Below are 14,451 nucleotides of genomic sequence, written 5' to 3' on the forward strand. Positions count from 1 at the left end.
GCTCCAACACATCCATGTCCTTATGTTCTTGCCAGCATCAGTTTGGATGCTGTAATGGTTGCTATTATGGACTGGGCAAACGTTTTCTGAACTCAGAATATGGCAAGTAGCATGGCCCTTGGCAGCATCCAAAAGTACAGCCCAGGCTGGAAGATAGTACAGTTCCTTTATACGCATGAGCGCAGGATCATACATTAAGTTGATAGTGCAACTAGTTGCTTGAAGCTGGCAGGTGCTAATGGATGACAACCAAGGGTACAAGGTGGGGAATTTTATCCCTGCCTTTTCTTCCCAGCACATCAAGGATTGCAATGAGCTGGCAGAGTGGAGCACAGGTGACATCAAGTAGAGGACTGAGATTTGAAATTGGGATATTCTGGGCCTTTTTTCTTACAAACTGAAATAAATGTGTGCTGACCAAACCTTACGGAATAGGCCCACATAAACCTAACAGCAGCACGACCTGCATTTATTCCCCAGGACGCCAAAAAGCCTTGACTGAACTACAGTGAAAGTGGCATCATTGAGCACGTTGGTGTGTAGTATATTTATCTCAGCAGCAGCCCTGAAGCAACCCTGCATGAAGACCTGGAATAGAACCTCTGATGAACATCACTGTCTGTAACCTGTTCATTACTCCCCGTCATTCAAGAACCACAGAAACAGTCAGGTTCTACCCCAAAGCTACCGACTGGAGCATAACTACAAGTTTGGAACTATTTTTCATTTATTTGGTATCCAACTCCTCAGTAAATCAGCATAATATAGTCTGATGCTACCCACTGCAAAGAAACTACCCAGCTCTGATTTGGACTGTTAATCCTGAAAACACTTAGAACTCTTTGCCATGGTAAGCCCATTTATTTACTCTCCATAATATTGTCAAACAGATGTACAGGAGCAGAGAAGTAGTAGGTAAATCCCAGGCAAACAGAGAAAATTTACAAGAAAATTTTATGTCAAGTATAATTGATGATTAGCGTTGGCCCCGTGCTTATTGCTTTTGCGCTTTTTTTTTTCCTCAACGTTAGTCTAATTCTCATTGTGAGCCTTTATAATGTCGTTTTCTGTTGTAAATTATTTTAATCTGAATCTGTCTAGACTGCATCATCACGTTTTTGTCATTTAAAATGATTTTCACTCATCAGCAAGTACTTCTAGTTTGTATTCTTAGCTGTTTTACAAAACTAAGCATCCATAGCACATTTTCTCAAGGTTCTGAGATCGATTTTGGGGCCGCTTGTAGTAATAAGAAAAATCTTTATAGAATTTAGACACGCTGTCATTTGTCAGGGTTTAAGGGCCAGAAAAGACCATTTGATCATGTAGTCTGACCTCTTGTATCACATTTCACCTCGGCATTTCTCCATGCATTCTCTGCATCTCTATGTCATTTTTAATATCCATGTGAACTGCTAACAGTTTCTAAGCAATTTATACTGCTGCGGAATGAGAAATTCTGCTACCATGTGTCATTACAAATTCAGGAAACATAGAAACCCTTTCTCATGTTAGTCTTTAAATAAGAGAAAGACGGATTGACATGGTGCATACCTGGCACCCCATCCTTGCCGACTTGCCTCCTCAACTTTCATGGCCTAAGCACGAAGAGAGAATTTGTCACTTGGCCTGAAAAGGTCAGAAAGATGAGATGAAAGCATCACAATGGGGATAATCCTATTACTGTAATTAGGGAATCATCATCTATCACTTCAGCTGTAAACAAAGGCTTTTTTGTTTTCACTCAGGACTTCCCCAGCAAGTGAAGACAGTCCCCTTCACTCTTGGGTGCATGCAAAATCTATTCCATTAATTATTTTACTCATTTATGTTTTGTGTCATCATGGGACATACAAACCTATTAAAACCCAACGTTTTTCATCTATGCATGTAACAAATCATGAGAAAAGCTGCTTAAAATGTTAAGTATTGAACTATCTGAAAGCTGTTTTCTAAAGCAGTAAAGCAATATTCTTGGAGTAATGGTAGCATTAAAATTGATGAGGGAAATGCCAGGGGGGAAAAAACAATTTAAAAATATTCCTGAGCTATTGAAGGATCACACACCTACTAAAAATTGACAGTTTTATGAGGTCCTTAGAACAGCAATTAAATATTAAGAAAGACATATAAGTGTCTGTCTAGTGTTTAATTTACAATAAATTGTGCTCAAACACTCCATAAAATTGCAACCAGTCTCAAACATTATAAACATCTTTTCAGAGCACACTTTGCTCGTTCTCGGCTCTCTCCAGAACAAGCTACTAGCCCACGTTTGAACCCTAATGCTCTGGCAATTGCCAACTAGCCCACATTTCTGTAAACTATGTTAAGGAAAAAACAAACTAGATTAATATATAAGAAATTAAACTACAGAATTCTTTCTGATTTCTTTACAATTATTTTTTTTCACTATCAAAGGCAAAACTATATACAGTCACACAGAAGGAAAAAAAATATGAAATTAATCTACTTTTGAAGTTTTTTCCTCCCACTCTAGCTGTACCTGTAGTCACAGTCATATTTATGATACGGTCTAAAACTATTTCTTTTGGGGGGTTAATTTTTCTTTTTGTTGTTTCACCAGTAACAAATTCTTCAGTGATGAAATTACAGTAGCACCACCTCCCCCACAAAGTTGTCTTCTGGTTACGCTACAGAAATATCTATGCCTTTACTCATTTTATGCAGGTGCATCAGCTGTGCCTTGGCCACTTTTCACATTGACTTCAAGTTCTATTTGAAGGCCGGCATATAGTTTTATGCACATTTGAAGAATTAAGGTGGTATCTCTCAGTATAAATGCCATAGAACATGATTTGGGTCAGAAGGGACCTTAAAGACCATCTAGTTCCAACCCCCCTGCCATGGGCAGGGACACCTCCCACCAGACCAGGCAGCTCAAAGCCCCGTCTAACCTAGCCTTGATGCAATAATAAATATGCAATAAAATGACCCCATAATTCAAATATGTACTTTCAAAATGTCCTTCTGCCAGCTCTCCGAATTTCAGTAGGGAAGAGTAGAATTTTTTTTTATTTTTTTTTACGCATACCACATTGATTGAATCAGTTGACTCACTAGTCTGAAAATGTGGTTCTGATAGTCATCAGTACCAGCCCCACCCAGAAGGCATTAGCAATCCTTCACTGCGTGCTCTGAACAGGCTGCCCACGGGGTCCAGTTTCTTTCTGTGGCTTTCTCTTAAAATAAAGGTTTTAAAGCTCACTTTGAAACTCTGCTATGTTTCTTGGGTTTGACTTCAGAAATAATTTTCCATGCTACTTACTGTGCTTCACATGGAAAGTTTTCCAATTTTAGTTTCGCTCAATATCCCCTTGTGTTATGAAAGCAAGCAGTAGCATCCACTCTACCTTCTACACAGAAAAAATTGCCATTTTATCATTATTGCATGCTCTTTTGCACATCCCTTTAAAGTGGAGAGTCTGTGTCTTACCTGCACTACATCAGATCGACATTTTTTCTAGGACATCAGCCATTCTCACCGCTTTTCAGAAATTCTGCCACATTTTTGATACACCGACTGAAATGACTATCAATCGTGATCCATTTTAACATGTCACTTCAGTGCAGGTGAATTAAAACATCAGCAAACACAGGAATATAGACAAGTAAATTTAAATTATACTGACTCTTACAGATCTTTCCAGCATGACAAAGTTTTTTCAGGTCTTCCTGAAGGCTTGTTAGTTTTCCAGTGTTAGTTTTTTTCCAATGTTAGTTGTTAGTTTTCAAATCTGTACTTTAAAACTTCATTGCGCTCTACTATTAGATTTAAGTGCCATCACTAATTGCTGATAAAATGCACCGACTCGTTCTTTCTGAGCTGGCCAGTTCAAGATGCAGCGAGATCTGAACATCCCTCTTCTCATTTGAAGTGCATGATACAACTTGTAATCTTGGATATCATGAAGAAAGATCAATATGATGGAGTCCCGACTTTGTTCAATAGCTTGCTGACGAGCATAATACACCTTAAACCTGAAACAGAAATAAGACAAAATTACATGTTTTCTTTCATGTGGAGGGAAAAAGTAACAGTTCTTTTAATCCCTCACATAATAGCGCACTGCAAACACAAGGGGTCTTAATGTCTATTCCGTGATACAGAATTGTCATTACTTATGTTAAATTAGTTACCTTCTAAATAAAGAAAACAATCATCCTCTAAAAATATAACCTAAGTCTACTGTCTTGATACAGCCTTGTTTAGCAAAGTTCCTTTCTTTTCCAGATCACGACATAAGAAAGGTGAAAAGACTTGTTTAAAGCCAAATAAAAATCATCTTTGGATGCTAGTGATCTCACCCATTATTGCTCTTCTTCAAACATGTAATTTTAAGGAAAGCAGTCTGAGCAGCTTGAATTTTGGAAAAAAAAAATAATATATTGACAGCAAGATTCAAATTTCCACTGGTGTACATGTGGAACAATTAACTTTATTAACTTAGGAATTATTCTGAAGTTACGGTATACTAAGTAAATATATTAAAGTAGAATTTGCATGGCGTTCTTTATTAAAGAGTATATTTGATTAAATTACACAGCAAAAGAGATTAACTTGTTAAAAAAATCTGTTAAGAAATTTTCCCTCTTACATTTAAAAGTTTATATCCAACTCACTTTTTGCACCAGGGATCCTGTAAGAGGTATTCAGTCACAATAAAAATAATCTTCCTGCTCTTTTTTATGCTGTTAGCTGTGGCTTCAAATTCAGATATGCCTGCTTCAAAGTCACGGTCTTCTAAACAAAATTTAATTTGATAGTGGCTATTTTTTTCCAGAGACCCTAAATTCTTAGACACCCAATCCTTGTCCTGTCTTGCATGAATAACATAGGCATCAAATTCAAACTCTTCCTGTTGTCTGTCAAGTTCTTTAAAGCCAAGTATTCGATTTACTGAAATATTCCAGTAGAAAGCTATTCTCCACCCTTCAAAATGGATGATAAGAACAGTAAAAATTACTAGTGTCACAACAGTAGTAGTGATCAGGAACAGAAGTTTAAATGGAGCACTGTCTTTGCAGGTTGAGCTATCAAAATGCAACACCAGACTACCGTGATATTTAGGCGGGGTGTTGCAAATGTACTGGGACCTCAACCCAGGTATATATGTTTGGGTCACGTTGAGCCAGTCAGCAAACCAAGCAATGCTTTCACAGGTGCAATCAAAAGGATTGGAATCCATCGTTAGTATTCTCAAGCTCTTGAAAGCTGGGCCGAACACTTTTTCTTCCACTGAGGTTATCAGATTTTTCTGCAGGTTCAACGCATTCAGGGAGACTTGATCATCAAAAAGGGTGGCTGGAAGCAAATTCAAATTATTTGATCCTAAATCCAAGTTTTTTAATTGAAACAGACCCTTGAAAGCCTGAACTGGAATCTCATCGAGACCATTTGATTTTAAATTAAGAATGCGCAAATTGGGAAGATCTTTTAAAAAAAGAACAGGGCCACCTGGATTTGCCTGTTTCCAAAGCCGCGCTAAATTATTGTGCTGCAAATCCAGAATGTCCAGTTTGTGAAGTCCATCAAACAAGTCTTCTTTTATGTTTGCTATGTTGTTATTGCTGACGTCTAAGATGGTCAGATTTTGTAGAGGACGAAAAGGCGAAGGAGAAACTGCCAGATTACTGCAACCTACCTTCCTCAGCATCAGTTTTCTAAGGCTTGGGACAGAAATGAATGATTCGCTTCGCAAGGACAGATTTTTATTATAGGAAAGATAAATATCTTGTATATTATTGAGACCTTTAAACTCATGACCTGTGAGCTCTTGACTAATTTCATTGAGACCAAGATCAAGAATTTTCAGGTCTCCCAAGGAGGAAAATGCCCCACTTCCTATTGTAGAGATTCTTGTTTTTGTGAGGTTGAGAACCTGCAAACTGGAATTAGCAAGTGATGAAAATGTTGTATTAGTTATTCTTTGTAAGTTTATGATGCAGTTACAGAGGCTTAGGTATTTCAGGTTGTTCAGACCTGTGAACATATTAGCAGTAATTCCTGGAAAATAGTTATTATCCATTATAAGGTATTCCAGGTCACGTAACCAATGAAAGGAAAAATCTTCAATTTTCCCAGTAACTGAACTTATCAGATTCAGATGTTTGAGGCTGGATAATCCAGAAAATAAATGTGAAGATACATGAATGTTAGTATGCTTCAGGTTTAAGTATTGTAAACTTGAAAGCCACTGAAATGAGTCATCTTCTATCAAAGACAGAGAATTTTGGGAAAGGTTTAAAATGGTAAGATTTGTTCCTTGCAGTCCCTGGAAAGTTGACTTGCTAATGTACGAAAGCTTCACGTGGCTCAGGGAGAGGTTCTGAATCGCTGTGTTTGATAATTCTGTACAAAGTTTCTTTGTGCAATTTTCACCAAGCTCAACGTTGTTCAGTATGAGGCCAAACAGGTTTCCAATTGCACGTAAACTTCCTGTGTGAAACTGAAATGAAAAAAGAGTTTTGATCAAAACAAGGGGATTATGTTAGAAAGTTGACCTATAAAGCCGAAAATTGCAAAGGTTTTCAAACGAGATTTTCAAGCAGAATATAACTTCTACACACAGATTTTTCCACAGCCAAGTTCAGATAAACAGTTCTTGGAGTTTATACTTCTTGTGATAATACTTCTAAAATTTGTAACACGATTATCATCATTCTGAGCGGTACTCTTGCAGAAGAAGATAGAAAGTTGCTCAGTGAGATGCAAGTGAACAACAATTTTGTATCCAACTAGTGCAACTCTTGCACTAGAAGTATCTTAGAAATTGAGATAATCTCTTTCTTCAGCTTTGTTTTATGGGCATCTGCTAAGGATACCAATATACCAGTGCAAAACCAGTAAAAAAGTTATTTAGGGCTTCAGAGAGCCAAGAAGAAACCCAGTTTCTCTGTGAGCAGAAGCTACACTCATGAAATGTGATACTACACACTTGCTCCCACAACGTCAATCATAAGTCTCCGTCACAGTGCTGGCCCCTCATCTTGAGGCAGATATTAGATGAATTATTAAATACTCCATTTGTCAGAATGACTCAAATGCATGTGACCGCTTTTCAGACAGCAGTACTGTAAAATCAGAGCAGGTTCAACTAGCATAAAGTAGCACTGCCCAAGAAAGGAGCAGTCCCGTCTTCCTGTCCACATGCCAGCACGGCCATACGTGCAGTGACATGGTGCACGAGATAGGGAACCAACCCGACAATGAGCTAACCAAGCCAAAACATCTGTAGAGTTTCCCCAGTGACGCAGAGCATGGCCTCACTAAAGCTTGTACCAGAAAGAGGGAGGGACGAAGCGTCCAAAGGGAAGAGGAAGGTGGGATCGCCTCCTAGCAGTGGTACGAGCTTATGCCACTCTAAAATGTTCTTGAAATTTCATTGTACATGTTCTCTACAGATCAATCAACTGGGAAAAAAACCCCAAGCAAATGCAATGCAAATTCAGTGTTCATATGCTGATGACTTCTATTTGCTATTCAGTGTTCATACTAGATGATCTTTAAGGGCCCTTCCAACCTAAACCATTCTGTGGTTCTCTGCTGAGGGTCAACCAGTTTAAATCTGCAGCACTTACCATCACTCTTCAAAGAATCATATTGTAACGCTGAGAAGTGGGTCAGGGAGAACAGTGAGGTAGGTGGCAGAGAAAACACCCATTTCATTTTTTGAAAGAGTGAGTATTCTTTTCTGCAAAGATTATTTCCCTGGGGTACCCCACAGGCACACATGGACGTTCTCTTTGATTAACTAGGAAGCGAGACCTGGACTGTATAACTAGCCTTGCATAATATCACACTTTTTCCCCACTTAGAAAGTATGTCAGCCGTTCACCTTCAGCACATACAAAAAAAATCCTGCGTAGAAAATATCTGGTAAGGGTTCACAGAGCTACTTGATCTAGCTCTTGCTTGAGACCTCTGATGTACATGGAACCAGCTCTTGCTGATTTTAGACAGAGAAAAAGAATTATGTGTGTCACTAATGCTGTATACAGGTTTTTATATGTATATATATGTGTATATATGTATATATATGTGTGTATATAGGTGTATATATGGTTTTATCTTTGACCTCGGTGAATCCAAAATGTAATATAAATGTCACACAATCATAAACGATAAACCAGGATAGTTCCATTTTATACTTACACCTGTTGAATTTCTGTTGAAATGCTTCCTACCTCTTTCAGTGGATTTGATGACAAATCAAGGCTATTCAATGAGGTGTTGCTAAGAAAATCGAAGTCTTCCTTTTTTAACTCGGTGATTTGATTGCTATTCAACGTGAGCTCACGAAGGTTCTTCAACTGTTGCTGCAATCCTAGATTTGCTGACTTCAAAAGATTATGAGATAGGTCCAAAATATTCAAGTTCTGGGGAGAAGATGCAAACAGAAAAGTATAAAATCCTTTTTATTTTATATAATACGAAACCATTTTGAAATATTCCATTAGAATCTAATCGATTAGAAATTAGTTGCAATACTACTATTGAAATAAATTTGTAATAGAGAAATGTCAGCTTTCAAGCTCCTGCAGGAAGAAGCCTTCTGTGTCCTCCCCACCTGTAACTTTCATTGTGTTCACAGTCTTAACCTGCTGAAGTATCTGCTGCAAACCAAAGAGTTACTTTATCTAAAATTCCTTAACTCGCTGAAAGCCCTCCTGCTCCAGATAAAGTGACAAAAGCAAAAGTCTACAGCTGGCTGCAGTTACAACTACTGCAGTATTAAACTGTGCGTTCCACCCTCTTCGCTGTGGTCCCCTGCTGTGAGTGAAAGTGAGGAAGGGAAGAGGAGGGCAGCAGCAGCCCACACAGATCAGAGCTGTACGCCTTGTAGTGCTCCAGCTCCTGCCCAGGTGCTCAGACTCCTCCTCATCTGCAGGGAAGGAGATGCTACCCTGAAGGCGACTCCACAGAAGATGCCTTGAGGTGCCCCAAGTCCGGCTTCCATCAGGAACAGGGCAGCAGAACTTCAGTTCTGCTCCCAGCACTGGAGCTGGGTGTACCCATTTGTACTTAGCTGAGAGTCAGCAGTCCTACGACACAAACCAGTACATTTTGTGTAACTGAACTGGAATGCTGAGTTTAGCAGAAAAGTCCAGACTTGTTCAAAACAACATTCACACTTGTTAGAACATTGTACAACAATTAATAGAATCACAGAATGGTTTAGGTTGGAAGGGACCTTAAAGATCATCCAGTTCCAACCCCCCTGCCCTGGGCAGGGACACCTCCCACCAGACCAGGTCGCTCACAGCCCCGTCCAGCCTGGCCTTGGACACCTCCAGGGATGGGGCAGCCACAGCTTCTCTGGGCAACCTGGGCCAGGGGCTCACCACCCTCACAGCATAGAATTTCTTCCTAATATCTCAGCTAAATTTCCCCTCTTTCAGTTTAAAACCATTCCCCCTTGTCCTATGGCTCCCCTCCCTGATCCAGAGTCCCTCCCCATCTCTCCTGGAGCCCCTTTAGGGTCTGGAAGGGGCTCTAAGGTCTCCCCGGAGCCTTCTCTTCTCCAGGCTGAACCCCACCAACTCTCTCAGCCTGTCCTCCCAGCAGAGGGGCTCCAGCCCTCCCAGCATCTCCATGGCCTCCTCTGGACTCGTTCCAACAGGTCCATGTTCTTCTTATGCTGGGGGCCCAGAGCTGGAGGCAGTATTACAGGTGGGATCTCATGAGAGTGGAGTGGAGGGGCAGAATCACCTACCTCCTGACTGTCTCTATTTCCTTTTGTCCTTAGGCCCTTCCTTTTGCATGATTCCCTGCTCGGTGCAAAGACAATAGAATAGTCTTTCTCTGCCTCCAGTGCTGGTCCCCCAACCTCATAGATGCTACAGAGAAAACTATTTAACCACGTGTAAACTACCAGCGGAAAAAAAAAGAAGGTAGAGTAAAAAGTTTCTCAATCCTCAGTGTCCTGGGAGACACTACATTCAGCCTAAGCACTGGCTTTCATGGTCTGAGTAATTACACCTGACCTTGAGAATTTAGGCTAGCTACCATTTTTAGACCCCAGGCAACTCAGATTCCACACCATTCACTTCGCCCTATACGTCACCTACTGCTACTGTTCTCTCAGCACAAATCCTGTACGGAAAGGTGCCTCGATGGGAAAAGGGGATGGAGAACAGTGGCTCATAAGGGTGGCTGAGACTCCAGTGTGCCAGGCCTTTTCTTCAGAAAAACAATAAAAGAAGATTACATGCTGGGTATTTTCAGATGCAAACAGGTAACTGTTCCGTATACACACTGGAAAATACAGTAAATTCCCCATTTATTTACATGAAAAGGTGCATTTCTAAAGCTTACCTCCAGGGTTTTGAAAGGATCATTTTTTATATTTATTCTGTTGTACCCTAGGTTGAGCTCGGTCAGGTTGGTGCAGGAAGCAAAGAGTCTGTCGGGGAGCTTAGACAATTCGTTATGCTCTAACTTCAGAATCCGTAACAGGGGCACGTTTTGGCACAATTCTGGTTGCAGTTTAGAGATGCTGTTGTAGCCCGCGTTCAAGTAAACCAGCTGGCTGTACCTGGTCAGATTTGCAGGACCCAGCAGCCTCAGCTGATTATGAGAAATGTCCAAACCCGTTATATTGGTTGGGAGATCAGAAGGAATTTGCGTCAGCTTTAGGTGGCTGCAGTCAGCCATTTCATTTCGGATCTGGCATTGCTTTCCGACGGACGCGCACAGCAAGCAGACAGACAGCAGTCGGAGAGACAACCTGCTCCACCAAAGAACAGCATTTCCCATCGCTTTATCTGCAAAGGCAAAATGAACACAGGACACATTGCAATCATTTTGGCACAACTTACATCTTAAACTGAAGGCTAAGCAAGCCAGGCTCAAAAACCATGTAGTTTTATGCTGAGCAAACGCTCATTATCATTCTCTCATAAAGCAGCATTAATTTCTGCAGAAAAGTTAAGTTTAATAATCTCTCTAAATTAAGATTTTTCTTGAAAAACAATAGTATTGCCTTACTATGTAGAAATAATTATGAGCTACCAACATTTTATCTATTATCAATGTGAATTTCCAACCATTTCCCCCTTTCTGATTAATTCTGCTTTGCTTTAACATGCATAAAATACAATAAAAATGGCAAAATATACACAGGCCCCTCAATGTTAATCACTGAGCTCTGAGCTTAACCACACTGCTAAATATTTATACACAGGTCCCTCAGTGTTAATCACTATGCTCCGAGCTTAACTACACTTTAAGTATTCATAGTTATATGCAGTAAGAATACCTAATATACCACTTCTTTATTTTACAGTTCTTGCCAGTTTTTGTTTTACGAGCAAGCCACACAAAAGTCTAACCCTCTTTCCATATGATAGTGAAAGGAATACCAGGCTATAGAACGGTGTATGAGAAAGTAAGAGCGGACAAAATAATCAGTACCAACCTAATCAGGGAAAATAACAAAGAGCCAAGGTGTAGAGAAAACACTGTCCATAGATTCAATACATTTATCCACATACTTCTGGTAAAACTTACACGTTTAAGAATTTATATACCCCACCCCATCTCTTTTGAGCATTGCCGTGGTTTAACCATGGCTGGCAGACAGGACCACGCAGCCGCTCACTCACTCCCCCCACATCGGGATGGGGGAGAGAATCGGAAAGGTAGAAGTGAGGAAAAAAACAGTGGGTTGAGATAAAGACAGATTAATAGGTAGAGCAAAAGCGCACGCAAGCAAAGCAAAATGATTCATTCCCTGCTTCCCACAGGCAGGCAGGCATGCAGCATCTCCAGGAAAGCCAGGCTCCATCACATGTAATGGTGACTTGGGAAAACAAATGCCATCGCTCCCAACGTCTCGCCCTTCCTTTGTCTTCCCCAGCTTCATACACTGAGCATGACGTCCCATGGCATGGAATATCCCTGTGGTCAGTTGGGGTCAGCTGTCCCGGCTGTGTCCCCTCCTGACTTCTTGTGCCCCCCCAGCCTGCTCCTGGTGGGGTGGGGTGAGGAGCCAGAAAAGGCCTTGAGAGCTCAGCAACCACCCAAACCCCCAGTGCCCTGTCACACTATTCCCATCCCAAACCCGACACACAGCACCGCAGCAGCTGCCAGTAAGAAAATCAACTCTATCCCAGCTGAAACCATGACAGCATTTCCATTAGGATATCGCCCCCTGTCCGCTGGTGCTCTAATCTTCGATGGCTCTGGCTCTTGAGGCATTACATTTCTGATGAATCTCAGACTTTTTCACATTTTATTCAGTTTCAATTTAGTATCCGTAAGATCTAAATTCACCTGGTGATCTTGTAATGCGGCTTTACTGGATAAGGAAGAAAATTAATTCCACACAAATTCTGACCAGAATAGAGGTGTAAGAGCTCCGAAGGGTTTGACTAGCCTGCTGAGTCATAGAGATTGTCTAATTAAATAGCATCTCTGCTAATCCAGAGAAGAGTCCACGGTATCACCTATATCATTCCCTACTGCATTAATCTCTAGTTGAGGGAGAACAAATACTTTGGGAGCGCTTGCCAGAATATTTTTCCATGCTTTAGCAGAGAACAGTAAGGTTTCTCTGCTTCAATTTTTTCTTCAAAAAAAAAAAATAATAAAGCTTATACTTTCACCCCTGAAGCTTTGAGCGTCTCCACAACCTCCATATACATGTATCTGTATGGCCGCCTGCCAACAAATTCGGAACCTCCCTGCCAACCTCAATTTACCAATGAGTTGAGTCTCAGCGTGACGGGCTCCCAGTAGAGAAGACTATCGGTGCTCCAGTACAGAACAAGCTATAGAAGGCAATTTAACCTTACTAGACTTAAAAGAAATCTAGAAAAGCTTCTCAAAAGACTAGCTCACAGCAAGACGACTTTTCTTAGTTCTGCAGCTCACATTTTCCTTTGCTTGCAACCTCTGTTTAATTAACACGACCTACCTTTGAACACATTAGATTATTGCTCAATAGCAGACACTGAAACAAGAAATTAAACCAACACATTTTGTACAGAAAAAGAAAAAGCCTTCAGAATTCGTCTTTTTTAAAGAGAAGAGTTTTCACTACCAGAACAAAACGCTCTGAGGAGCTGACACTGCAACCTGCAGCCAGACAAGAGTTTAGCAGGTCAGACCCCAGCAGAGTTTGGCTCCGTAGACGACCTGCCTTTTCAGAGGGCACACATTAGGACTGCTCCAGTGACAAAAAGCCACATTATAGTGGCCAGGGGCAGCCCTGTGAGTGCCTCTGTGGGAGCACCCTGGCCATCTAGGGAGAGACGTCAGTAAAATCCAATGGGAGTGGGGATACAATCAAGGGAAAGGTCCCTAAAGCACCACAGAGGCATACACAAAGGACTGCAAAAGGCAATTTAAAATAAACCTTAATGAAAACACCAATTCCCTGCTGGGCGCTGCACGTGGGCCTGACCCATCTCCTGCAGCTCACACAGCCTGGCTCTCCTCTCGCCTGCCACTGGCAAACACGGAAAGGGAGGGGACAGCAAATAACTGAACCTGGTAGTCCTTGATCTGCAGCTGGTCGCTTGATCCACTTCACCTGCTGCTGGACGCAGCACCCATATCCCTGCAGCCAAGGAAAATTAAGGACCAAGAAAATTGTCCTGCCTCATTCCTCTGCACCCCGGCTGCTGGAAGAGCGAAGGAAAACAAAGGGGGAGCTTGTCTGGACCAAAAGTTTTACCCCTTCTGAGGGTTTGTTTTCGGGAGATCAGGTGGCTGCCAGGCTCCTCGGCGGTTGCTGCCAGCTCGTTTTAAAGTTTGAACGGCGCAAGAAACGTTCTGCAACAAACACAAACCGAGTTCCTTGGCTGATTTCCAGCGAGGCCTGAAGGGCTGCCTTTTTTCGGCTTTTTTTCATTGCAGGAAGTCTGGAGTCAGCTTTAGGTGATTTATGCTTTGGCTGGGGATCCGGTGAATAAAGCACACACCCATTCTCAGACTGAAGGGACGGTGTCACAGAACATTTAATGGACAAAAGAAAGAATGACAGTTTGACTGTTATGAGCAAGAACTTCTAAAAAATGGAGAATTTAGCAGGGGAGCCTCCAGTGTATCCCAGGGACGGACATTCCCACTTCACATATATTGCCTTTTTATTAAAGCACAAAATGCCAGCTGGGGACGCCCCATCCGGGCAAAGCACCAAAGTACACTCATTAAGAAAACAGCAATAGCACCGATTTTGCTTACCTGAAAGTTAGGAGAAATCCAAGATGAAGGAAATTGGCCCACACTTCTGAGCAGTACTTCGGCTGCGTCCCTCTGATATTTGCATTTATTACTAAAAGTGAAGAATGGCATCCACTTACCGCTGCGGCCTTTATCTCCCTCACCTTGGGGGTGTCCGGGGACTGCGTAAGATTCTCAGCACACGAAAACCATGAGGAAACACTCTGCCCGGAGCAGGAAGAAGTGAAACCGAAAGCGGG

At 41.5% G+C, this 14,451-nt stretch overlaps 1 protein-coding gene across 2 annotated transcripts; it reads right to left on the bottom strand.

Moving 5' to 3' along the window:
• Window positions 1–577: 577 nt before the first annotated feature.
• On the bottom strand, window positions 578–14,450 carry TLR3 (toll like receptor 3). Of its 2 annotated transcripts, none has more exons than XM_063336659.1 (5): window positions 14,332–14,450; window positions 10,340–10,788; window positions 8,209–8,400; window positions 4,645–6,470; window positions 578–4,002 (listed from the first exon to the last, which is right to left on the bottom strand). In XM_063336659.1, the coding sequence occupies exons 2-5, from the start codon at window positions 10,778–10,780 to the stop codon at window positions 3,774–3,776; spliced, it is 2,688 nt and encodes an 895-aa protein (XP_063192729.1). In that variant the 5' UTR covers window positions 10,781–10,788; window positions 14,332–14,450; the 3' UTR covers window positions 578–3,773. The 2 variants fall into 2 exon arrangements, with proteins under 2 accessions (XP_063192729.1, XP_063192728.1); XM_063336658.1 differs by having other exon boundaries at window positions 14,213–14,446.
• Between the last annotated feature and the right edge of the window lies 1 nt (window position 14,451).

This window comes from Chroicocephalus ridibundus, chromosome 5 (genome assembly GCF_963924245.1).
Source record: "Chroicocephalus ridibundus chromosome 5, bChrRid1.1, whole genome shotgun sequence".
NCBI lineage: Eukaryota > Metazoa > Chordata > Aves > Charadriiformes > Laridae > Chroicocephalus > Chroicocephalus ridibundus.